Source organism: Ochotona curzoniae, unplaced genomic scaffold, assembly GCF_017591425.1.
Source record: "Ochotona curzoniae isolate NIBS_2020 unplaced genomic scaffold, NIBS_Ocur_1.0 contig_908, whole genome shotgun sequence".
NCBI classification, from domain to species: domain Eukaryota; kingdom Metazoa; phylum Chordata; class Mammalia; order Lagomorpha; family Ochotonidae; genus Ochotona; species Ochotona curzoniae.
The window spans coordinates 11,989,529-12,013,743 of NW_024466607.1; the positions used below are offsets into that span (position 1 = coordinate 11,989,529).

At 41.9% G+C, this 24,215-nt stretch overlaps 3 protein-coding genes across 3 annotated transcripts in view; 2 read left to right on the forward strand and 1 right to left on the reverse strand.

Annotated features, from left to right (window-relative positions):
- Nucleotides 1–7,310, reverse strand: part of SEC22C (SEC22 homolog C, vesicle trafficking protein) — a 33,959-nt gene extending 26,649 nt beyond the window's left edge. The window contains exon 1 of the mRNA XM_040994305.1: nt 7,201–7,310. Coding sequence (XP_040850239.1) covers nt 7,201–7,284 — 84 coding nt within the window. The 5' untranslated portion in view covers nt 7,285–7,310. The remainder of the gene's footprint in view (nt 1–7,200) is intronic.
- On the forward strand, nt 2,809–4,342 carry SS18L2 (SS18 like 2). Its single transcript, XM_040994308.1, has 3 exons — nt 2,809–2,923; nt 3,054–3,130; nt 4,078–4,342. Exons 1-3 carry the CDS (start codon nt 2,855–2,857, stop codon nt 4,160–4,162), a joined length of 231 nt encoding a protein of 76 aa, XP_040850242.1. The 5' UTR covers nt 2,809–2,854; the 3' UTR covers nt 4,163–4,342.
- The window catches only part of NKTR (natural killer cell triggering receptor), a 34,406-nt gene continuing 17,133 nt past the window's right edge, over nt 6,943–24,215 (forward strand). Inside the window, exons 1-6 of the mRNA XM_040994304.1 lie at nt 6,943–7,091; nt 7,224–7,304; nt 13,236–13,310; nt 14,539–14,646; nt 15,129–15,173; nt 16,923–17,010. Coding sequence (XP_040850238.1) covers nt 7,247–7,304; nt 13,236–13,310; nt 14,539–14,646; nt 15,129–15,173; nt 16,923–17,010 — 374 coding nt within the window. The 5' untranslated portion in view covers nt 6,943–7,091; nt 7,224–7,246. The remainder of the gene's footprint in view (nt 7,092–7,223; nt 7,305–13,235; nt 13,311–14,538; nt 14,647–15,128; nt 15,174–16,922; nt 17,011–24,215) is intronic.

Sequence of the window (24,215 nt, forward strand, 5' to 3'; positions counted from 1 at the left end):
CCACAGTACTGTCTCCCATGGTTCTCCAGCTTACAGATGACCGCTCTTGGGACTTCTCAGCTGCTATAATCATGTGAGTCAACTCCCCTAGTAAATCCCCTGTGAATACACTCGTAGATCAGTAGATAGATAGAGTTCCTATTCTATTACTCTGAAGAACCCTGATGAACGCAGATGTCAACATGATAGTTGGATGTACAGACTGTAGTCCAATGTGGAGGTCCAGACAGGATATAGCCTTTACAAAGTCATCATCACATCAGTGGAAATAGAAGCAGATATTACTTAACCAAAAGAAAAAATCCTACCAGGGCCCAGCAGCGTGGCCTAGCGGCTTAAATCCTCGCCTTGAACGCACCGAGATCCCATATGGGCGCCAGTTCTAATCCAAGCAGCTCCACTTCCCTTCCAGCTCCCTGCTTGTGGCCTGGGAAAGCAGTTGAGGACGACCCAAAGCCTTGGGACCCTGCACCCATGTGGGAGACCCAGAAGAAGTTCCTGGATCCTGGCTTCAGATCAGCATAGCATCGGCCGTTGCGCTCACTTGGGGAGTGAATCATCGGACGGAAGATCTTCCTCTCTGTCTCTCCTCTTCCCCGTATATCTGACTTTCCAATAAATAAATAAATTTAAAAAAAAAAAGAAAAAATCTTACTAAAAACAAAAGCAAGCTGTGATAGAGTTCAAGATGGTCTCCAAGCTACCACTGCCTCCTGATATTCAGGAGATTTCTTTACTTTTATTAGAGAGGCAGATATACAGAGAGAAACACCCTCTATCCATTGATTCACTCCCCAAGTACAACTGGAGTCAAGCCAATCTGAAGCCAGAAGTCAGGAACCTCCTCAGTATCTCACATGGGTACAGGGTCCCAAGGCTTTAGACTATCCTCTACTGCTTTCTCAGGCCACAACAGGGAGCTGGATGGGAAACAGAGCAACCAGGACATGAACCGGTGCCCATATGGGATGCCAGTGCATGCAAGACGAGGACTTTAGCCACTAGGCTATCACACGGGGCCCAAGGACTTTGTATAGTTCCCTCCTATAATAAGTTGGGGTTGGCCTGTATGACAAAGGAGAATTAGATTGTGTCATAGCAGGAACAAGCAAGGAGAAAGACCAGGAGATTTCAGGCTACTTAAGCGGACTGAGAATTGAATCTTGCAGTGTACATGCTAGGGAAGAGGCGAGGATTCACTGTCAACACACACTCCCTTTGGAACTGTTCTTCCCAGCACAGGCTGATAAAAGTAACTCTCTGGTATAGACTACAGAAAATTGGTACCTATAAAATCCTGGAGCTTTCAGATTTGAATTCCTGGACTCTCAGAAGCTGCAACATAAGTGCTCTTGGGACACCTCAAGCACTGCGATGAACTGGCCAACAGGGGTGAGACAGGGAAGAGATATGGCACTGGAAGTCCTAGCCTTTATCTCCAACCATTGGCCACTCTGGCTCCAGGCTCAGAATGCACTCCTGCAAGCTTTCTCTTCACTCCTGGACCCTGGACCTCTGCCTCATCACACAGGAGCTGACGTCTGGAGTCAGGAAAGCAGCACCTGGTGTGTGACATGTCCTTCTGATATGTTCTCTGAGTTCCTCCCCCTGGCTTGCGGAAATTTCCAGGTGTTCTCCCCATGGCATTTCTCAGCTCCCTCCAGAGTTCACTTCATCAACTGAAAGTCCAGGGTCCAGTAATCTCATCACCTTCTTCCCGAAAGGCTTGCGCCCCTTGCGTTGTCAACATCCATTACATCTGCATGGCAGCTCTCCACTTCTGAGAAACAAAGAGAGAAAGCCAACTTCTGTGTTCTCTGAACTTGCTCCTGGGCTGTGAGTGCTTCTGGACCCAATGTCACAACCACACAGATCAGCACTAGATCTGCTTCCTCTAGCCAGTCTGGCAGTCCTTGTTTGCTAAGTCAGCTGTCTCCCCAGATATCCTGCTCTGTGACCTCCAGGTGCCTCCCTCACTGAAGGAAGAACAGTCTCAGAAGGGATTCCCCCAACAGGGCTACACTATGGGGATGATGTCAGAAAGCCAAGCGGACAAGCCTCAGAAACAACCAGCCCTCCAGGAAATGAAAGCTGTGTTTCTGAGGAATGCAGGATCCCAGGGACTCTCTCCCCACATCCATGCTGTAGGGAAGCCCGGTCTTGTCACAAGTTCCCCATAATGGGCTAGAAGACTGCCCGCACTTCAGAGGGTGGGCCACAAGGAGGGTAGACCCAACTTCCCACTAGCGCCTTGTCATCGACTCCCCTTGGCAGTGTGGGAGAGGTCAGGAACGAGGGTGGGAAAGTCAAATTGCTTGTGACTAGTGAGGCTGACAGTAGCTGTGAGACTCGGGCAAGTTACTTAACCCGTTTTTCTCGTGTGTAAAATGGAGAAAATACTAGAGCATTTCAGGACTGCAAACCTGGTCAGCAGTATGACTACCCCAAAGGACATGGAGGCGTACACTTGAGTCTCTCCCTCAAACCTGACTGTAGCGTTCCCCTGCCCACGCAGAGTTTGGCCAGATTTCACGCCTGGTGCGCCTACAGTGAAGGCGAACGCGCAGTAGATCTCCAGTCACATTAATGGGTTCCAGTCACCATGCCTGTGTGACCCGGGGTACAGGCGCAACCCAGGGACCCGCTTCACGTTCCAGGCTGCGCAAGCGCGTAGCGCACGCCCCCGCCCTAAGGGGCGGGACCCGGAAGAGGACGTCAACGTCCCCCTGGCGTATCCAATCACAACGGACGATCCTTCCAGCTCGGGAGGGAGGATCCAATCACCGTCGGCAGCGTCAGCCCGCCCACTTGCCCCGCGGAGCCCCGAAGCCGAGTTCCTGCCAGGTTCCCTGGGATGTCGGTGGCTTTCGTTCCTGACTGGCTCCGGGGCAGTGCTGAGATCAATCAGGAGACGATCCAGCGGGTGAGCGAGAGGCTGCGGGGCACGGGAAGCCTCCCTGCTGAGGCTTGGAGTTGGCTCAGGGGGTTGGAGCGAGATGGGAGCGGAACCTGCCCTCGCCACCGTCCTCCTCATCCTCTCTCTGCTCTTTCAGCTCCTGGAGGAGAATGATCAGCTCATCCGCTGCATCGTGGAGTACCAGAACAAGGGCCGAGCCCACGAGTGCGTCCAGTAAGTGTCCTCTTCTCGCCCCTGGCCAGTGGGCTGCTGCGAAGTGCCCTCCCAGTGAGCCATGTGGATGGATCAAGCCAGCACAAGAAGCATTGAGCCCTTTTCCAGTTCGAGTCCAGGATTCCACCTTATCTCTTAGAGGACAGTATTACTCGGGTGCTGAGGAAATGTTCAGGAAAGCCAGGTGATGGAGTGAACCAGGCTTTGCACCAGGTACAGCCCCTGTCAGAGTGGCCACCCTCTGCTTCAGATCTAGCGTCCTGCTAATCCTGACCCTGGGAGAAGTACTTAGGACATTCAGTGGATGGGAATATTCTGGAAGGCTGCAAGTGACAACAGAAAGGCCATTATGGCCAGAACTCGGCCACGGGAGAGCTGTAGGAAATGAGAGATTGTTATCTTGGTCACCAGGAGGCTCATGGTGGCATAAGGAAGCAGTAGGCAGTTGGCAAGCAGTGGGATGCTCGCCACCCACGTGGAACTCCTCTAGGGAGTTCTATGTGCCATCTGGCTTCCATCCACTGGTACCCAGCCCTGGCTGTTAACTTGCCTTCAAGAAGTGAGTCAACAGATGAAAAATGACTCTCTCCCTTTCAAAGAAAATGAACATTTAAAAACTTGTGAAGAATGGACTGGTTATAATACAATGGCCACACAGGCTGTATTATGGAAAATAAAGTTGGGGTGAAAAAAATGCATCTGGGAGACCAGTTAGGAAACTTGTAACAGTCTAAGCCAGGGTTGATAGAGCTTGACCTAGACCAATAGCTGTGATGAGAATGGGTGAGATTCCGGGTACTTTTATCATAAACATGTGGATAAGATTGATAACACTGAATGAGCTCATCAATGGATGAGCCATTTCTCTATACTAGGTAAATTCTTTTCCAGTTTTTGTTCATTGAAGACAAACCTGACTTTTGCCTGCTTTTTTTTTAAATCCATAGGTACCAGCATGTGTTACATAGAAATCTCATTTATCTAGCTACCATTGCAGATGCCAGTCCAGCCAGTACTTCAAAAGACGAATAATCTTCCAGATGACTATTGTGAAAAGAAACTGGATATAATCCATCTCCTACAAAATGGACACAAGATCATTACCAATTCAGCTACTCAGAATGTGAATGAAATCACTGTTGTAAAAATATGGAGAAGGTTATTAACTTATGTTTTCAATGTAAATACTGATTTTCATAATCAAGCAGAACTGTCAAGAGATTGGCTCAGATGTCGTCTTTCCTGAAACGAAAGTATGTTTGGATAACAGACACGATGGGCATCTTCAAGACCACATTTTTGTAGCACCTTAAGAAGTTTCAGCTGGGGGCCTGGCGGCGTGGCAGCCTAGTGGCTAAAGTCCTCACTTTGAATGCGCCAGGATCCCATATGGGCTCTGGTTCTAATCCCGGCGGCCCAGCTTCCAATCCAGCTCCCTGCTTGTGGCATGGGAAAGCAGTCGAGGACAGCCCAAAGCCTTGGGACCCTGCACTCACATGGGAGACCCAGAGGAGGTTCCTGGCTTCTGGCTTCAGATTGTTGCAGTACCGGCCTTTGTGGTCACTTGGGGAGTGAATCATCAACGGAAGATCTTCCTCTGTGTATATCTGACTTTCCAATAAAAATAAATAAATCTTAAAAAAAAATGTTTCAGCTGGGTTGTGGTGGTCAGACTCTGGTCTTACCAAATGGACATGCCATTGTGCCCTCCCTCCTGCCAGTTTATACAGGTCCTCCCATGAGTGTTTTCAGGATGCTTTGAAACAAAGCTTGCTTTCCCAGGAATAAAACTGTTAAGGAGGCCTACACAATTTCGTTTAGTGTTCCATTTGGTTTTCCAGGAAAACTAAAACTGTAAGCTATATAACAGCATTGTTGTCACTGCCAACGAAATAGTGATTCCTTATGTCATTGAATATGTGGTGATGTCACAGCTAACACTCGGTTTTCCTCAGTCATCGCAAGATATCTGAATCGGGATCCAAGCAGCAGTCACTTACTGCATTCTGTTGTCACTTGAAAGCTCTCCCTCATTTTTGCTGTTTGCTGAAAAACCTAGGTCATTTGCCACAGAATCTTTTTCTGGATTCATCCAGTTGTATTTCTGCGGTTATTAAATATGTCTCAGTGTCATTTTCTTGTAAACAGGTAAATCTAGAGGCTTCTTTAGATTTAAGCTTTAATAATTTTTGGCACTAAGACACACTGTAGGAAATGATACCTGCTTTTGCTTTGCATCAGGAAGTGAATGATTTATTTCCAAGTTCCCAAGTCTTCTACTTACCCAGCTTTGATTTTTTTTTTTAATTCACTAAGAACTGTATAATGGGGATTTTCTATTTTATAATTCCTTCTTTTATTAGCTGTGTTCTACAAAACAAACAAAAAAACTTTCCCTCATTGAGACTAATCTTTAAAATGAGTGGGAAAGATGTTTTGTGAGTGGACCCCCCCAAATTTATTTTTAATTGGAAAGTCAGATATATATAGAGAAGCAGAGACAGAGGAAGAGCCTCCACCCGATGATTCACTCCCCAAATGGCTGCAATGGCTAGAAATCCACCAATCCGAAGCCTTGAGCCAAGCGCTTCTTCCAGGTCTCCCATGCTGGTGCAGGGTCCCAGTGCTTTAGGACATTATCCGCTGCTTTCCCAGGCCACAAGCAGGGAGCTGGATGGGAAGCAGCGCTGTTGGGATTAGAACCGGCGCCCATATGGGATCCTGGCGCGTTCAAGGTGAGGACTTTAGCCACTGGGCCACCCTGCTGGGCCCAAGTGAACCCAAATTTAGAAGCCCAGTTCCCTGTTCCTGTGGTTGCAGTCCAGGAGGCTGGTAGCATCTGTAGTCCACAGATAGTTGGGGTTGTTCAGCTTAGAGTGGATCGAGCAAGTCAGAGGTGGGCCTGAGGCAGCAGCTGTGAACTGAGCCTCCTCACATTGTGATTACCGCACCGGCATGGCATGTTCCTGACATTTTCTTCTCACTTATCTTAAAGCATGGTTTTATTTTCCGAAGTGTCTTCTGGGGCCTCCTGGAATCTTCACTCCTTTTAATGTTGACCCCACTACTTGTTTCTGGCCCCAAGTTCTGCTTTTGGAGTCTTTGACTCTGACACTCTCTGGGTGTCAACAGAAGCCACAGCCAAGGGTAAGGCATTTCGGTAATTATCTTGATTTGATTTCCTCAGAAGCACTTGAGGCCTAGTTATTTAGGAAGTATTGTTGTCTGACTTCATCCTGGTAGACCATGGAGTCAAATGTCAAAACGACCCCTGTAACATTTCCAGAGGAACACTCGGGAGGGGTTTCTCAGCACAAACCACACACACAAAGTGACCGATAGACATGACCAAGATGAAATAGAGCTTAAGACAACCAGGGTCTGAACAGATGACCATAAAGCCAAGAAAATAGTTGCCAGCGTTCTAACACATCCCGGGCAGCGAGAACTTTTAACATATTCCACAGTTAGGATGAAGAAGCAGATTGTTCAGTGGGCCAGGGGGCCGGAGAGGCCTTCAGAGTGAGGGACACCGGGCGGACCACAGCGGCCTCCTTCCTCGACTTGGCGTACCAGGGGCTTCCACAGGGTCCACAAGGACGCCGCACCAGGGCGGGCAACGCGCAGGCGCGCACACCTCAGACGACGTGGCGTGCAAGGCGCAGGCGTATCCAGGCCTCCCTGATTGGGCGAGCGGTTCCAGAGGGCGGGGCGCAGACAGGACGCGCGCAGGTATAGGAGTGCGAGGCCGGGGCGCTCCCGGACACGCCCCCCTGAGCCCCCTTGGAGGCTGTGCTCTCGCGGTATTTGTTGGGATCTCGCGGGGCTCAGCGTGGCACTGGGCGGCCTGGCCGCAGGAGGCGGAGGTGGCGTTCCGTTAGTGGCGTTGGGCGCTGGCGGCCGTGGCGGCCGTCCTCTCGCCTCTGCTCACCGGGAGCCGTTCAGGCTGGAGGCAGGCCAGGTGAAGAGCTCTCTCTTCCCGGATAGGCCTATTTCCCGGGCGGGACGGGGCCGTGTCGTGGCATCCGGGGTGTGCGGGCTCCGCCCCAGGCCCGGCCCCCTGCCCTGACCGCTGCCCTCTCTCCTCTCTCAGCTCTCGCCGCCACCTCGGTCGCAATGGGGGCGCAGGACCGGCCGCAGTGCCACTTCGACATCGAGATCAACCGTGAGCCGGGTGAGCCCGAGCCCTGGGAAGGGTGGGGAGCACTGTCGGGGCCCTGCGAAGCGGAGCCATCCCCCCAGGAGTCTTTTAGGGGAGCGGATAGGCGCAGTGCACTTCCCACTTTTCTCCCAAGAAGACCCGGTGCAAAGCAGAGTGGTCTGGGCACACCTCCCCACCCACCGGTGCCCGCGCTGCACCTGCGGGTGGAGCCCTCCTTACCCAGCCTGGCGCCAGGCAAAGGCACTGCTTCTAATCCCTATGGAAACAACTTGCAATTTCGATTTCTAGTATCTTGCCGTATACCGTTCCGTATTGCTGAATCGCTTCTGTTTTTTTTTTCCACCCCTTGAAAATCTTCAGCCAAGAATGTCTGCGTTCCCGTGCCAGTCCAATTGTAGCCCGTCTGCGCTTTAGAGGGGGAGTGTTTTATCTGTAGGAATCCCCCCCCCCCCGCCATACAGTCGCGCGTGTACTTGAAGATAACACATTGTCGAGCCCCTAGGGTCCCACACTGTTCTCTTAGCCTTTGTTGTCCCTTGCTGTGACCAAAGTTGGATCCAGACTGCAGATTTCCTGTGGGAGCCTGCTGCCGTTGGTGGGCTCCAGGGAGAAAGTGATGAATAAAACAGGGGCTTTCTCTCTCTCTCTCTCTCTCTCTCTCTTTTTCTCTCTCGGAGGAGAAAGTGATGAATAAAATAGGGACTCTCTCCCTCCCTCTCTCCCTTTCTCCTTCCCTCCTTTTGATGTTGCCCATATGCTATTGGGGGCGAGAGCAGTAAACTCGGGGGTGGCCGATGAAACACAGCTGCATTTTTAGTAAGTCGGTCAGCCAAGGCCGGTTTTTTGGTGGGTTTTTTTTTTTTTGGACATAGTGGTATTTTGTGGCATGCGCTATGTGAGTGTGTCTGGGAAGAGGGAGCCATTCACGCAGGGCCGAGGGAGGGCGTCTACTTCCCAGGAACCCAGGTTGGAGCTGGAGAGGGAAGAGGGCAGTGGGGCAGTGGCCCTGTAGGGAGGAATTAGGTGAGCTTATGAAATGTGTTACCTGTAACGATTTGAGTATTGATGGATCCTAATTGTGTTTCAGTGACTCAGTGCTTGAGCTAGCAGCTTTTCCTTCTGTAAGGAGGAATGAGAAGTAGAAGTCCACCAGGTCTTCCTTCCTGAGGGCGTGTTCAGGATGGTGGGTTTGCGCGTGTCCTGTGCTGTGATAACCGGGGGGCACACATGAAGAAAGACATGCTGGCATTGTCCCAGGTGGGGCCTGGTGATAATCGACAGTTTGGTATGGCCCAATATCTAGCATTTTTTCATGTACTAACTAAATGCAGGATTAATTGATTTTCCCACTGTTGGTGTAAGGTTCGCTTCAGTTGTAGCATGTGAAGTATCCTGTTTTGTTAGTAAATATAAGGACATGTCAGAAGGCTCATGGAAAATGAAAGCAAGCAACGAATTTGTTTAGTTAAAAAATGTTTCAAGTCCGTGCATATTTCCATACCATCTGTTTTCCACAAAGTAACCTGCATGCTCCTCATGTGGCATTCAGTACTTGATCAAGTAATACTGCTTACTTCTTGTAAAGCTAATAATTCACTTGATATAAATACAAAGTTCACTTTGATAAGCAAAGATTTATATAAGGGGTGGCTGCACTGTCATTGTTAATGAGGTATTGGTAGCGACCAAGTTAGAGGACACAATGTGATGGCTCAGTGGCTACATCCTCACCTTGCAAGCGCCAGGATCCGATATGGATCCTACTGCTCCACTTCCTGTCCAGCTCCCTGCTTGTGGCCTGGGAAAGCAATCGCTGACGGCCCAAAGCCTTGGGACCCTGCACCCGCGTGGGAGACCTGGAGGAAGCTCCTGGCTCCTGACTTCAGATCGGCTCAGCCCTGGCCTGTGGCCACTTGCGGAGTGAACCAGCAGATGGAAGATCTTTGTCTTTCCTATCCATAAATCTGATCTGCCTTTCCAATAAAAATGAATCCTAAGCTGAGTTGATTACAGCACAGTATATATTTTGCATTAGTATTAATGTAAATGTATACATTTTAGAAGAAGCATCTTAATTTTTAAATTATGAAGCTAATGAATGAAAGCAAGTATATGTTAAAGGAAAAAGGTTTTAAATTTGTGAGTTCTCCACTGTGAATCCAAGATTGTTAGGCTGTTTTTCTTTTTTTAAGATTTATTTATTTTTATTTGCAAGTCAGATGTACAGAGAACTAGATATAGAAGAAAAGAGCTTCGTCCGCTCCTTCTCTCCCCAAGTGACCAGAGCTGAGCCCGCCCAAAGCCAGGAACTGGGAGCTGCTCCCCTACCCCCATCTGCCACAGGTGCAGGTCCCAGGGCTGTGGGCCGTCCTCTGCTGCCCTCCCAGGCTGCAGGCAGGGAGCTGGATGGGAAGTACAGCAGCTGGGACACAAACTGGCACCCATATGAGATCCCAGGGACGCAAGGCAAGGATTTAGCCACTAGGCTATTGCACTGGGCCTGATTATTTAAGCTTTTAACTAATATTTTTTATAATATGAATATTCACATTGTATATTTCTAAGGCATATTTTGGTAGTTTGTGGCTTTTATTTCCAATAAAAATAAAATCTAAAAAAATTGGTGCATTTAATCTAACTGGTTACATTTATTTTCTTATGGAGTTATTTGCCTTAGTGACTTAATTTAGTGGCTCTTGAAGTCTGTGTAATATTACCTTCATTCTTCATATTGATATTATCTTTTCAAATAACTATGCTTTTGTCTGAAATTTTTTTTATTTTCATTAATTTTGGTTCTCTTATTTCCTTTCTAATGATAACTTTGTTTTTATTTTATACTTAGTATTTCTTTCTTTAAGATTTATTCATTTTTATTGTAAAAGCATATCTACAGAGAGAAGCAGAGACAGAAAGATCTTCCATCTGCTGGTTTGCTTCTCAAATGGCCATAGCAGCTGGAGCTGAGCTGATCCGGAGCCAGGAGCTTCTGTCAGTTCTCCTAAGTTGGTCATGCATCCTCTGCTTCTTTTCCTGGGCCACGAGCAGAGAGCTGGAAGGGAAGTGGAGCATTCAAACCAGTGCCCATAGGGGTGCAAGCACTTGCAGGCAGAGGATTATCCCACTAAGCCATTACACCTGTCCCCCACCTCACCCCCTTTTTAAAAAGATTATTTTTATTGGAAAGTCTGATATATAGAGAAGGAGATACAGAGGGAAAGATCTTCCATCCACTGGTTCACCTCTGAAGTGGCCACAATGGCCAGAGCTGAGATGATCTGAAGTCAGGAGCCAGGAGCTTCTTCTGGGTCTCCCACGTGGGTACAGGGTCCCAAGGCATTGGGCTGTCATCGACTACTTTCCCAGGCCACAAGCAGGGAGCTGGATGGGAAGTGGAGCAGCTGGGATAGGAACCATCACCCATATGGGATCCCAGTGCATACAAGGCAAGGACTTTAGTCTCTGGGCTACCACACTGGGTTCATGCCCCTTTTTATGGTTTCTTAAAGTAAAAGCCTAGCTTGTTTTCATTTGGTACTTTTGTAAGATATGCATTTAACACTATAACTACATATCAAAGGAAACTTAGATGCATCCTGCCGGAGACCAGCTCTGGCTGACTGAGAGCTTGCAAAGGATGCGTGGATCGGCGAGATGATAGGAAGAAGAGATAAGACACGGACCACTATGACATGATGCTCATAATGGACAACTGAGGAAAGTTGCCTTCTTTATTTATACACAAATCGTCACGAGCTTTTGCACAATATCCAATTGTTTCATTTTTACTTCATGATTGAGAGAATACAAAAAACAATCCTAAGGAAAATATTTTCAACAAACCATTACTCATTGAAACCTGCAGTCACCTGGCTGAAGCCAGGAACTCCACGGTTGGCAGCGCATGTGGTTACATAGTGACAAGTAGTTTACTTATACTCAAAATCAATTTTTACTAAACACAGACTGACTAATATTGCTTGAAATATTAAGAATACAAAATTAAAAGGTCATAAATGAAAGGATTTTATAAAAGCGTATAACATGGGTCCTTTGCTAAATCTTGTAATCAAATCATGCATTAATTACCGTCACCTTCACCTATTTCTGATTCAATTGTTTTTCATTCTTTTGTTAAAGGGCAGTGAAAGGGATCAAGGCAGCTCAGCCAATCTACAAACAGAGGGCCTTTACAAGAAACTTTCTTTCATCTATATAAACTGTTTTCTTTCCCTAAATATAAGTGCCAATATAAGATAGAGATTTTAAGCCATTTTGAGGAGGTTCACGTCTATTTCCTTATAAAAGATGCCCCATATACTTTTTTGCTTTCTGTGGTAAGAAACTAAAATGCGTCGTATCATGTGTTTTAACAGTTCGAGGTGCATGGTAAACAAACTCTTTATACCTCCATGATTGCCATCTGTTCCAAGATATTATCAAGCCATTTCTTAAGGAAAACATTAATCATATTAGGGCAAACTTCAGGACAAAAGTGAGCACATAACAAGATGTTTGGAAACACTGTGGGTTCAATTGTAGTACTGTATACTTTTAACTGTGTGCCATACACATAGCCTTATGTTAGGAAAGGTGTTTTTATCATAACATGATTGATCATTTTGAGGTGTCATACCAGTTACAGGAATCACTTCACATTAGCAGAAAAACAACAGCAACACCCTCAGAAGAATTCTTTGAAACATCAGATTGAGTGTCCATACAGTGGGGTGAGGCAGCAATGAGGTGACCAGAGACATTCTGCCGGGCCTTGCCACGCAGCCAGAAACTCCTCGCAACCTTGCTAACTGAGGAGCAGTGCTCATCACACACCCATGCCATCTGACCCAACTGCATGGCTCCCCACAGCATCCCACTTGTTTTTCCCTCTCATTTGAAAGGCAGAGTTACAGAGAGAGAAGGGAAGGGCAAAATCACACCTCAGATGGCCATGAAAGCTGGGGTGGGCTGCCTGCTGCCAGGGGCCCACGTGTGCAGCTCACAGTTTTGAAATGTTGCTCATTTCTTTCAGCTTAGAATATTTCTTACTTTCTTTTAAAGATACGTTTGTTTATTTATATATTTATTTTGGCAGGCAGAGTGATAACCACATAGGCTAGACTGGATCAGGTGGGAACTGAGAATGCAGTTGAATTGTGCCATGTGGATGACACAGTTCTGAGCACTTGTGGGTTACCGCTGCCTCCCAGTGTTTGCATTAGGAGGAAGTTGGAGCCAAGTGCTGGAGCCAGACCTTGAACCCGGCAGTCTCACTTAGACGGCAGAGACCTCAGTACTTGAACCATCACCTCTGCCACCCAGGATGTGTCTTAGCAGGAACCTAGAACTGGGGGTGGAGCTGCAATCCAACCTCAGCACTCCAAGATGGAGCAGGAGCATCCCATTGCATCTGAACTGTTTTGTTTTGAGCAGCCATAACCTAAGCTGTCTGTTATGTGGTTCACCTTAGGAAACTGGCCTAAGCAGTTCTTCCAGAAAGCGAAAGAGCTGAAAGTAGATGACGGAACTCCCCAGCAGTGCTGGGCAGAATGATAGGATGGTCTGTCCTCACTGGCAGGTCCACACGTAGATCAGATAGCCAGTAATTGGGAATATTTTAAAAGACAGTTAATAGTTCAGGAGAGAACTTTACTAAAAGGAATCTAGTAGTGTAGATCCCTGTAAAAATCACTTGAAGTCCTATAGTTCTAGGACTGGAATCACTTTGGCTGGATGCAACTTTTAACATTAACCAGTGGATTGGAGCTCTTGTTACTTGGTATCTTCCAGTTAAACTCTATTCCATTAAATCTTTTTCAAAATTAAAATGAATTACAAACTTGTAGCTTCTAATTTATCAGTTCAGTTTGTTTTCTTTATTCCATATTAGATATTTAGTTAATTTCCTTTTTGGCTTTTTTCTCCCTGTGTATTTTATTTCAGTTGGTCGTATTATGTTTCAGCTCTTCTCAGACATATGTCCAAAAACTTGCAAAAACTTCCTTTGTCTGTGCTCAGGTAAGTGGATTATTGAATTATTTCCAATGAAAAGTCATAGCATAAAAAGGCTGATTTTTTTCTTTAAAAAAAGATTTATTTATTTGAAAGTAGTTTCTGTCTTTTAGTTCATACCCCAAACAGTCAGAACTGGGCCAGACCATCTGGGTCTGTTAGGTGGGTAGCAGCGACCCAAATACCAGGACCATCGTCTGCTGCCTTACCAGGCACGTTAGCAGGGAGCTGAATCCAAAGCTGAGGAGCTAGAACTTGCAGCATCACTCTCCTGTAGGGTATGGTTGTCCCAAGCAGCAGCTTAGCATCCTGGACCATGATGCTTACTCCCAGTGAGTTACAGAGCTTTACTAACTTCAGGAAAAGTGAAGTGCTGTGAAGTGAGTTTTGCAAATAAAAAATGATTTACCCTGATTTCTGTATGTAATCAAGGAAGCATTTCTTAAAGAAAAGAGAAGAGAATGGTTTTTAAAATGAAAAGAGTAACAATCTATAATGGACTGTCCCTATATATTAGAGTTAATACAGTAAAAGATTGTCTTGCCTTAGGATAACTTTCACTGCTTTGAAAGCACATGGAATTCATAAGAAATCTAGGGTTTGCAAAAAGGTAAAAACATAATGAAGCTGTGTACTATGCATATATTTAGGTTTATATTTTGGGTGAGTAGAAAAATGGAGATGATAACCTATAGTGTAACTTTAAAATTACAAGTTTGTCCGCTAAATTTTTTAATCCATGCTTGAATATATAAACACAATCTTTTAAGCAGTTTCTTTTTACTTTTTTTTTTAAGTCCATTTATCAGAAAGCGGGAGAGGGCTGTTCCACCTACTGACCCATTGCCCAGGTTTTTCATGTGGGTGGCTGTGTCCCGTTTTCCCAAGCCGTTAGCAGGGAGCCGGATCTGGAGTGGAGGAGCCAGGACTTACACAGAGGGCTCGCCTGCTGTACCACGAAGCTTGCCCCACAAACAACTCCTGGGTTACAAAGTGATTACTGTCTTCAGTCTCAATCTGTCGCTTGTAGTCTTTGTCACACGATTTTAAACATTGCTGTGCCACTTTTATTGTTTATTTTGGCTGATATGTTAAATAGCCGTGCTATTTCTCATATCTCTTAATACTTCCCAGCACAAAGGAGGGATTTGACTAAGGATTAATTTTGTAGTTCTTTTCATTGAAGGATGGTTTTGCAGCAAAAATCATTTCCTTTTTTTACCCACCCCCCCAGGGGAGAAAGGCCTTGGGAAAACAACTGGAAAGAAGTTATGTTATAAAGGTTCTACCTTCCATCGTGTGGTGAAAAACTTCATGATTCAGGGTGGGGACTTCAGTGAAGGTAGAGCTAAAACTTATTTCCTCCCTAACTCCTTCAGTTTTTAAAGTGTCTCGTTAATGCTTTGAATTGTAAATATTGTACCACAGTATGATGTAAATGTTATGTTGTTATAGCTATTGGATGCATGGATGTTATAGAGCCAGAATATTGAAAAAGCATTACTTTGTTATGTAGTTTGTTTTAGTAATGTAATTTATGTGGAAAATTCCGTTAGAGTTGAATGCCAATGTGCTGTTCAAATTGCATTTGTTTTAGAATTTTGTTAGTGTGATTGCTGATTGAAAGAAGTGGGTCATGGAAACCATTTTGTAACTGTATTTGTTGCAATGAGCTTCGGCTTATATTTTTCTAGATAGAGTTCATCTGCAGCGATTACATGGTTCAGGGTTTCCTTTGGCAAACTGAAACCATTAAAACACACTTTATATGTACCAACGTGTTTTTAAATTTTTTTATGGCTTACTGTCATCCATTATTTACAGGTAATGGGAAAGGTGGAGAATCAATTTATGGTGGATATTTTAAAGGTAAGGCTTAGTATTTTATGGTCTTGTATCAGTTCTGATAGTAAAGCAAATTTATTATATACTTTAATGAGAAGAGGTTTACTTTTAGTTCACTTTTTTGCATGGAACTAATGTTGCATGAAATACTTTATTTGCATGTATTTGGGGATAAATTATAATATGTAACTTATAATTGACAAAATTAATTAAAGCTAACTTTTATGGTTAAACATGACTTTCAGCATGGAGGTTAGGCAACTATATACATGAAAACTCCTATCTTCCTGCCTAAAACTGTCAACATATTCTTTTGTTTATAGAGAATGTGGTCTTTTGCAAAATGAAAAGGTAAGAGAACAAAGCTCAGTAACACAAGCTCCGATTCTGTTCCCTTGCACCCTTCCTAATAAATTGATGGATAGTCTGGGCCAGGTTGTTGCTGGATTTCTATATTGCTTGAAGACTTGGAAAGCTCTATATTATTTCACACATGCATTTGTATCTTTTTTTTCGTTGCCCAATGGTTGTGAGTTCCACATCAGGGAAAAGAACCTTCTTACGGGTTTTTTTCCCCCTAAACAAAACAATTTCTTTCAATAAAAGTTTGTATTTTCTCCTTTCTCAAAGGTTTGTATGTTTTCTCTTGTATACTGGAACTATATAATGTGTTTATTTCTACAGTAGTACCATTTGCATAAGTCTAACTATTTGCACTTGCCCCAAAAAGCCTTAGAAAAGTCAGTTGCAGAAATTTATGATGGAATCCAATGTAACTAGATTTTAGCACTGTGATAGCTTCAGTTTCATAATAGTCTTTTATATTTCCTTTGGGAGAAAATGGATTACTACTCTTTTTCAGAAGCCTGTTACAAAGGTAATCATTTTTTTAGTTTCTATGTTTGTTTGTTCTTAAAAAAAAAAAAGAGAGAGAAAAGAGAAGAAAAAGGTTTTGTTTGTATGATTGTTAAAAAGAAGCTTAAATTAGTTTTGAAGCATATTTCTGCTGGAATTAAAAATCCTCTGATCTTTATTCAGGATTTTTTTTTCCTTTGAACTAGTTGGGAACAACTATTTAGCAGGTTCTGCTTACATGTAATAATTTCAAAGTAAGTTCTGTTGAACACTGGTGTGATTGTTCCTTGTGGCAGGTACTTTTGCGCCTTAAAATGATATTTGGCCACTTACATTTTTATTTCTCCGGAACATTCTTCTTCCTTAGATACTTTTGTGATCCTATTGATTATCCAAGAACCTAATTTAATTTAAACATGTCCCTACAACATAATATATGTCATTCAGTTTTGCTGTTGTAGACTAGCTTCATTTCTTTAGAATAGTAAATTTATCATTTGAAGATGAAGTGTACAAGAGGGTTATTAAACCCTCCATGAGTGATGTATACATAACATCCTAATTGGAAATGTAGAAGACATGAACTTTACTAAGAGGCTATGCTGAAGATTTCCTTTTTGGTTTTCCCTGAAAGCTGTGACTTTAATGTCATTTAGATAAATATTACTACTGAAAGTGACTGTTCTAAGGCTATTTGTATAAAGTATTGAATATATGTTCTCTTCTTTAAGGCTTTCATTAGTATCTTTTGGCCTTTTTCTGCTTGATATTTGATTAGTTAAAATGTTTTCTAAATACTCAGTCATGTGTACTGACCAGAAGAGGATTGTCATCTTTTGCTTTCTATTTATTACTTGAACATGACTTTAAAAATGACCTATAATTGGAGACTGACAGATTTGTGTTTTCTTCAAACAGATGAAAACTTTATTCTCAAACATGACAGAGCGTTCCTTTTGTCAATGGCAAATCGAGGGAAACACACCAATGGTTCCCAGTTTTTCATGTGAGTAGGGGTAATTCAGATGAGCTTTTCCCACCCAGAGAAGCGCTGTTCATAAGAAAGATGGTACAGTTAAACCAAGTTTAATGCCAAAATTCCGTCAAGTTGTGTTAGTCTCTCATGGTCTAGTAACTGGGAAGCTCTCCCGGCCAGTTCAGTATTCAGCGTAAATCCTGGATCTGAAGAGTACAACTTAAAAAACATAAAGATACACGCTTTTTTTTTTTTCCTTTCTTTTCTTTTTTTTTTTTTTTTTTTTGTTTCGAAATAAACTTGTATAACAAAAGAAATTGGCTCTGGCCTCTACCAAATTTGGAGACTCAGTTTACCAAAATTATCATCAGAACATTAACTTGCTCGTGGTATAGGGCCAGATGGACCCTTTGACATGAAAAGTAGTTAATTTAAATTATGTGTGGTGGTGGTTTGGCCTTTAATGTTGCTCTTTGAGCTGATTTTGAGACTAGTGTCATTTTCAAATGAATAGGTGATTTGCTGTTGAGCCAGCATTTTTCAAAGCTCAGTGAGGTTTTTGTGTAATTGATTAAACCTGATGTTCCTATCACATCTGTCAGAATTTATCATGAAATTATCACCAAGGAACTTCAGAATACTAAATGTGCTTTTTGAAAAATAAACATCTTTACATGTACTTGTATGCACAACTATAAACATAGTTCTCATCTGAAAATCCCAAATAAGACCTTTGACATACTCTGTTATATTTTCATCTAAACCCATTTTAAAGCCTTGCTTTATTATAATCCAATCATATGAAGTGTGAAGTAGGAGTGTAGCAGGCAGATTAATACTTTTGATTGGAAATAAATCTCAGTTGTGCTATGTATGTTTAAGAGTTTATTCGTGATTTATCAGGGAAAGTTTTTGTTGTCATCTTTCTGAATGGATGAGTATGAATGGCGCTTCTCTCTGTAAAGGAGTGAATTACTCATATTTAAAAACTCACGTTTTAACTCTGACAAATATATTTCTGATATGATCTGATAAGTTCAGATAAGGGCCATTCTGTTCCTAAGAATGTCTTAAAAATGGAAAGCTGGTACTTAAGATTATACTTAGAGTTACACAGGAAAAAAATCTGAAACAGTTGTTTCCACAGGTTATATTAGATATTACATTTCTTTATGATAGTGTTTTTTAATTCTTAACCTTCTTAAGGGCCAATAAAAATGGGGAGAAATCTTCTAAAAATGTCATTTTTAGTAAATAATATTTACTCTTTGAGGTTTCCCATTTCCATTTTTAATCTTATCTGAACTGTGAACATGATAAGTAATGATTCATTGGTCAAGAAGCTATCATCTGAGGGCTCTAAAGTTTCTTTTCGATTTTTTTTTATATCAGTACATTAAACTTGTGGTTTACCAGGTAATAGCAGCTTCTTGCCATTATTACACTCAGATTAGCTTGTTTATCAGATGTTAACAACTAAAATTAGCACACCTACACACACTAACATTCTTTAAAAACTGTATGAAGTATCTTTATTTGTGTGTTTTTCAGTACTTAATTAGTTTTTGGGAGTATTTTTTAAGGCTATTACTATTTTATACATGATCTAATTTTACATTGACCTTTTTGAGAGGATTGTCAAATGAAAATTTTAGCAGAAATAAATTGGAATTTTCATTAGTACCTGCAAATGGCACTTAAATCACCATGAACTTGCTATCAGAAGAAAACATTTTCCTTTTTATTTGCAGTTTAATTCTTTTGGAAAGCATTTGCAAAAACAGTATGGGAAGTGCCTGAGTGTGCTTGCACACACAAAATCTCCTCTTTTTTTTTAAGATTTATTTATTTTTTATTACAAAGTCAGATATACAGAGAGGAGGAGAGACAGAGGGGGAAGATCTTCCGTCCAGTGATTTACTCCCCAAGTGAGCGCAACGGCCGGTGCTGCACTGATCCAAAGCCGAAGCCAGGAAGCAGGGACTTCTTCTGGGTCTCCCACACGGGAGCAGGGTCCCAAAGCTTTGGGCCGTCCTCGACTGCTTTCCCAGGCCACAAGCAGGGAGCTGGATGGGAAGCTGGGCTGCGGGATTAGAACCGGTGCCCATTTGGGATCCAGGCGGGTTCAGGGCGAGGACTTTAGCCACTAGGCCACACCGCCAGGCCCCATCATCTTTTTTTTTTTTTTTAAAGAGTCATTTGTGCCTGAGTACTTTCTTTATGCTGGCTGAAAATAAGAGTTTCCTGTGTGTTGCAGGATAAGTCAAGCTAATATTCACATTTCTGAGCAAAAAATATTCTTGGTTTTATGGAAGAGATATGTAAAATGCAGATGGGGGCCCAAGAAAGAAACCTGTTGAAAGTAGTGTAAAAGTATAATGCACTGTTTCGAGTTGTGTATATGATCATGGAAAATGGCCCTGATGTTAATGGAGTCAACGCATGGCTTCACCATGCTCCTGTGGGAGCTTGAGCAATAGTTCTGAAATCTGAAAAAGGATAGTATAAGAACAGGTAGTAACATTGAAAGAAATGGTTTTATAGTTCTGTTTTATAAGCTTAATAAGAATTTTTAATTCGCCTTTGCAACATTGTATTGGTTGTTTTTGTTAATCTGTTCCTTTGCAATTCCTAAGGAGTAAATTTGGTACTGTTAATGTGGGTGTTGTAAGATCTCCTTCAAGGAATCCTATCCTTGTGCGTTAAATAGTGTACGTATTACATATATACTTAAACACTTCCCCTTCTAAAGCATGCATCATTTTTATGTAATTTTGTTTATCTTGCCGTCTTTGGCTGGAACAAATATGTGTATAACAAACCAGATTTTCTTCTATAAAGCTATTCAAATTTCTTATAATAATTATATCTATTTATTTGACATAATGATGTTGCTTTGGGGGAGCTTATATAAGAAAAAACTTATGACTTTTTGAAATAATGCTGTTAAAGAAATGGGAAAGAAGTGATACTAAATCACTGAAGAAACAATGGTTTGTTATGCTCAAGTATGTTTGAAGGCATGGCAAGACTTGAGACCAAAGTTACCAAGTTAATTTGGTGTTTACTCATTTTGTCTTTAGGTCTAAGACTAGTAAAGAGCCACAAGAAAAGCTGTAAGATTATAGTCTTACAGTGGAAAGGAAGGGACTTAAAGAGCTCAAATTCAAGCTTTTTATTTATAGATAAGACTAGATAATGAATAAAACTCCTTGCAAGAGTATAGAAATTTTGCTCATAACAGAAGAAATGAATAGCCAGGAAAAGGATCTGCACACTATATAAGCTAATAATTTTATTATTGTCTCAGCTCTGCATTTACTTTATTTTACTTAAGTGTCAAGATCTAGCTAGAAGCATTTTTAGGGAATCTTTTCTCTCTTAGCTTTTGTTTATTCACTCTGGTTCTAATTTTCATGTACTTTCATCAAAAAGACAAAGAGGACATGTGAAGTGATCATTTAAAAGGTCAGATAATTTGTAACTGTGTTGAGTATTTTGGAGAAGATGCTGAGCTAACTGTCAGGACGCTTTCGTTTTCGTTTTATTTCTATGTACCTTGAAGTTTTGTCTGTTATTATTTTATTTTTTTTAATGAAGTGTCTATCCCTACTTTCAAAGGTAAACATTTTGGTGTGAGAATGTTATAAAATATTTTGTGGGGTGATCCTGAGTTTCTGATTTTTTTTAAACCTTGTCTCCTCTAAAGGAAATGGATACAGTTGCCTAACTTTCATGAGTCTGCAAGGTGTGTTAAAGCTTGCATTGAGCCTTTTCTGGCCTGCATCGGGCAGAAGCTGTCTCATCAGTTGCAGCTAGGGCAGGGCCTTTGTGGCTCTGGTTACTAAGGAATAGAGCCCTCAAGAACTGTGGGGGACGGTTTCGCTCATTGGTCCCTGTCAGGTTGTGGAAAAGTCAGCCTTTAAGCAGGAAGGTTAGCCATCAGCTGACGGGGGGTGGGGAGTAGGCCAAGGTGTAAAATTGTTTGTCATTTGAGAATCAGACTTGCAAGTAGCTGCTTGCCTGAATGGGAGAGAGTACTTATCATTTTAGAGCAGTGAAGAGTTCAGGGGAGGGTTGGTTTTAAAGGTTTGCAAAGTTATAGTGACATTTGAATAGATTTGGGGTGGAAGTGCTTTTTCTGCTCACATGTTCATAAATATATGTGAAAAAAAAATGTTAGCAAGTGTTAGTAGTCTGAGAAGTTCTTTTTCTTTCCCCTTTTTGGGTAATAGTTTCCTAGGCTGATTTCCAAATATTCCATGAAGCAGGGAAGTTCTGAGTGTTACTGCTGTCCCCCACATCTGGGGTTTAACATTTAGTGCTATGTGATGTATATATAAGTAACAAAGAAGCAATTTTGTGTGTTACGTCAGGTTAGAGCTGGATTTGGGGAAGCCTATCTCCTTGGGTGACTTGGACTCATGGGGAGAGCATCCTTCATTGAACCTGGTTCATTTCTGATGCTGTCACACAGGCTTTGGCATTTTGGGTCATTTGGTGTCTCTTCATGGTATGGAAGCCATAGGAGCTGAATTTGTCTTCCTTTGTTTTTCCCCTCTGAACAATTTTATACCTAGAATTGTTTATTTTCTCAACATTTCATTGAAAACTCCACATTATCTCAAACATTATGTGCTTTTCTAACACCAGTGTATGTGTCAGTATATTCACAAGAAGTCATAGCTTGTTTTTAAATATTTAAAAACTGTCCAAAGACCATTGTGGAGCATTTTGTTTATGGTATATGAGGGATTATTGGTTTGAGTGCAGTAGGTATGTTGGAGATCTCACACAGTTAAAAAGGTTTGGAAAAAAATGTATATTTATAGGGGGGGAAATCATAAAACGGAAATGCAGTGGCCACAGTTTACAGTACACTCTTAACACTTCTTTCCCTCTTGGCTTTTTATCCTCCCAGAAGCACCCTAAAATTCTAATCATGCTGCTATATTATTTTATTGTTGTTTTCATATTTGGTGACTTACCAGTGTCTAGGTGTATGTAATGGTAGTGAACGTAACTATAGTGCAAACAGTTGCTCATTAATTCCTTGAGGTGGTTTGTTATAAGTGAAATGAACTAGTAAAAAGTATCTTGAAATTGTGTTTGCATTATCTTCATTCAGTTTTTTTTCCAATGAAACTTTTGCTTCAACTCACTGTAACTGCTCCTGGGCATTTGGTCTTATGTCTAGGTGTGTACTCAAGATGCATTCTTCTCTTTTTGAGAAAGCCGTTAGTTGTCTTAGTTTCTGGGGTTTTGTAGAAGGACATGTAATGTTTTGTTACTAGGTATGATTGGCAATCTGGTGTTATAGTATTAAGATTTTGAACAGGCTCTTACTTTAACCCCAGTACTTTTCTTAAGCATTACTCATCTCTACACAAATATCCCAAATGAAAGAAAATTTAGAGCCCTCCATTTTAAAAAGCTTTCTTGCTTTGCATAAACTTGAAAATATTTAATTTCAAAGTTATATTGATATTAAAACATAGTTTCAGTCTTGTCTTAAAAGTGTATTACAATTTATTTCTTGCCATTTTTGTGTAAAATTTACAGAAAGAGTGTTACATCGTGCGCTCCAAAGGTAATGTCTCATTACTCTTAAGGCTCTTTCTCTTTCTTTGCCTTTATCTCTTTAATCCTGTTGTTTTGTGCTTTGAAACATTTTAAGAAAAAAAAAAAAAGCTTTCTGCTTGATCTGTGTAGCATCAATACATGTAAAACCAGGGTGTTTTATTGCTCACGCTTAATCCTGAAAGTTTAGTGTTAGTGGCTTGTTTCCACCGAGTTTCCACACATCAAATGGCAAATGGATTTATATTTAAAATCAGAGCTTTAGTTTTCATTTCAGTGCAGACTTAGTAAATTCTGCAGAAAAGCCAAAAATGTCTCTGATAATGGTATACAAAAGAAAATTGTTTTGGGGATAACAGTGACACTTTCGATTCTTAGGATTTACAAAGTTTATATGACTTTTGCACTTAATATTTTTAAAGTAGAATCTAAGGAGGGGAAAACTGAGAAATCAGTGTCTCTAATGAGAAAACTGAACTGTAAAGATTGGAAGGTTTTATAAGTTGAAATGTTCTCTGTGATTATTTTTCCTTTCGGTATATCTTAATAAGCTTGAATAAACCTTCAGCTTCTAGGCCTTTTCTTCAAGTCTTAACATTCTGCGCTGTGTCACCACTGCCCTGTTCTTGAAAAGGCTCTGTGGTGTTCAAAGATGGATCCAGGATGTTCGTGGGATGAAAACACGATGCCAGTTTTATCAGCCAGGGCTGAGCATCTCATCCCCCTGCCCTCTCCTAGTCCCCTTTGTTAATCTCCTCCCTGGATTGTGTCTCTAAGGGTTGGCCTGCTGGCAACAAGCCTGTTTTTCTTTGGGATCTCTGCTCCTGGAATATAGGCTTAGAAACCCAGAGGCCTTATTTTTTAAAAATACTTTCAGTATTCTTAATATATAGTCTTTGGGGGTGTGGCAGGAGAAAAAAATATATAAATCTTCAGTATTCTTAGTACATAGTCTAGCCAAATTTATGTTTCTGCATCCTGAATTTCAGATAGGAATAATGAAATTTTTCAGATTAGTTTAGGTACCATGGGCAGGCTGAAGGTTTTTAAAAGTTATTCTTGTCTTTGTTTTTCTTCACTACTGCAGTCAAGGACCATGGTTGTTGATTCTTCAGTTTTATTTTGCATTAAAACAAAGTATGACTATCAGAGAGAGCTGGTCCATGCGCAGACTGAATCTCAAGTAGTAGCTTGCTGTGTCACTGTAGGAGTTGGAGTGTTCTTCGTACCATTTGCTCCAAAGGTTTGCCATAGGTGGTTTTTACAAAATTCCTGTTCACCAAGATGGCAAGTTGAATTGGGCTCTGAATGTTTTAGAAAAATAGGTGATATCAGAAAGAGGAAAAAGGAGAAGAAATGAATCTATTCAGTAACTCACTGATTGTTTGTTTCTGCATATTTGAAATTGATCCTTCACATTGTTGAAATTGTTGCCTTTTAAAAAAAGCATTCTTTACGTCTTCCATATAGTAGAGTCACTGTCCAGCCCATGTACTAACTTCTTCGCTGTGCTTTGGTATAGTTACATAATTGTGGGAAGCACACTTCTGTCTGAAAATTTATTGTCCAGGGTAGTTTCTGGATGCCATTTTGATGATTTAATAAGCATTAATGCTTCACTAATTTGCTAAATTATATTTCTCTTTTTAAAATTT

What these genes read in the sequence shown, in the direction of transcription:
- SS18L2 (XM_040994308.1), top strand. Translation starts at nt 2,855, where the DNA reads ATGTCGGTGGCTTTCGTTCCTGACTGGCTCCGGGGCAGTGCTGAGATC. An exon ending in ATCAGGAGACGATCCAGCGG is followed by an intron (nt 2,924 to 3,053) that starts GTGAGCGAGAGG and finishes CTGCTCTTTCAG; the next exon opens with CTCCTGGAGGAGAATGATCA. An exon ending in CGAGCCCACGAGTGCGTCCA is followed by an intron (nt 3,131 to 4,077) that starts GTAAGTGTCCTC and finishes TTAAATCCATAG; the next exon opens with GTACCAGCATGTGTTACATA.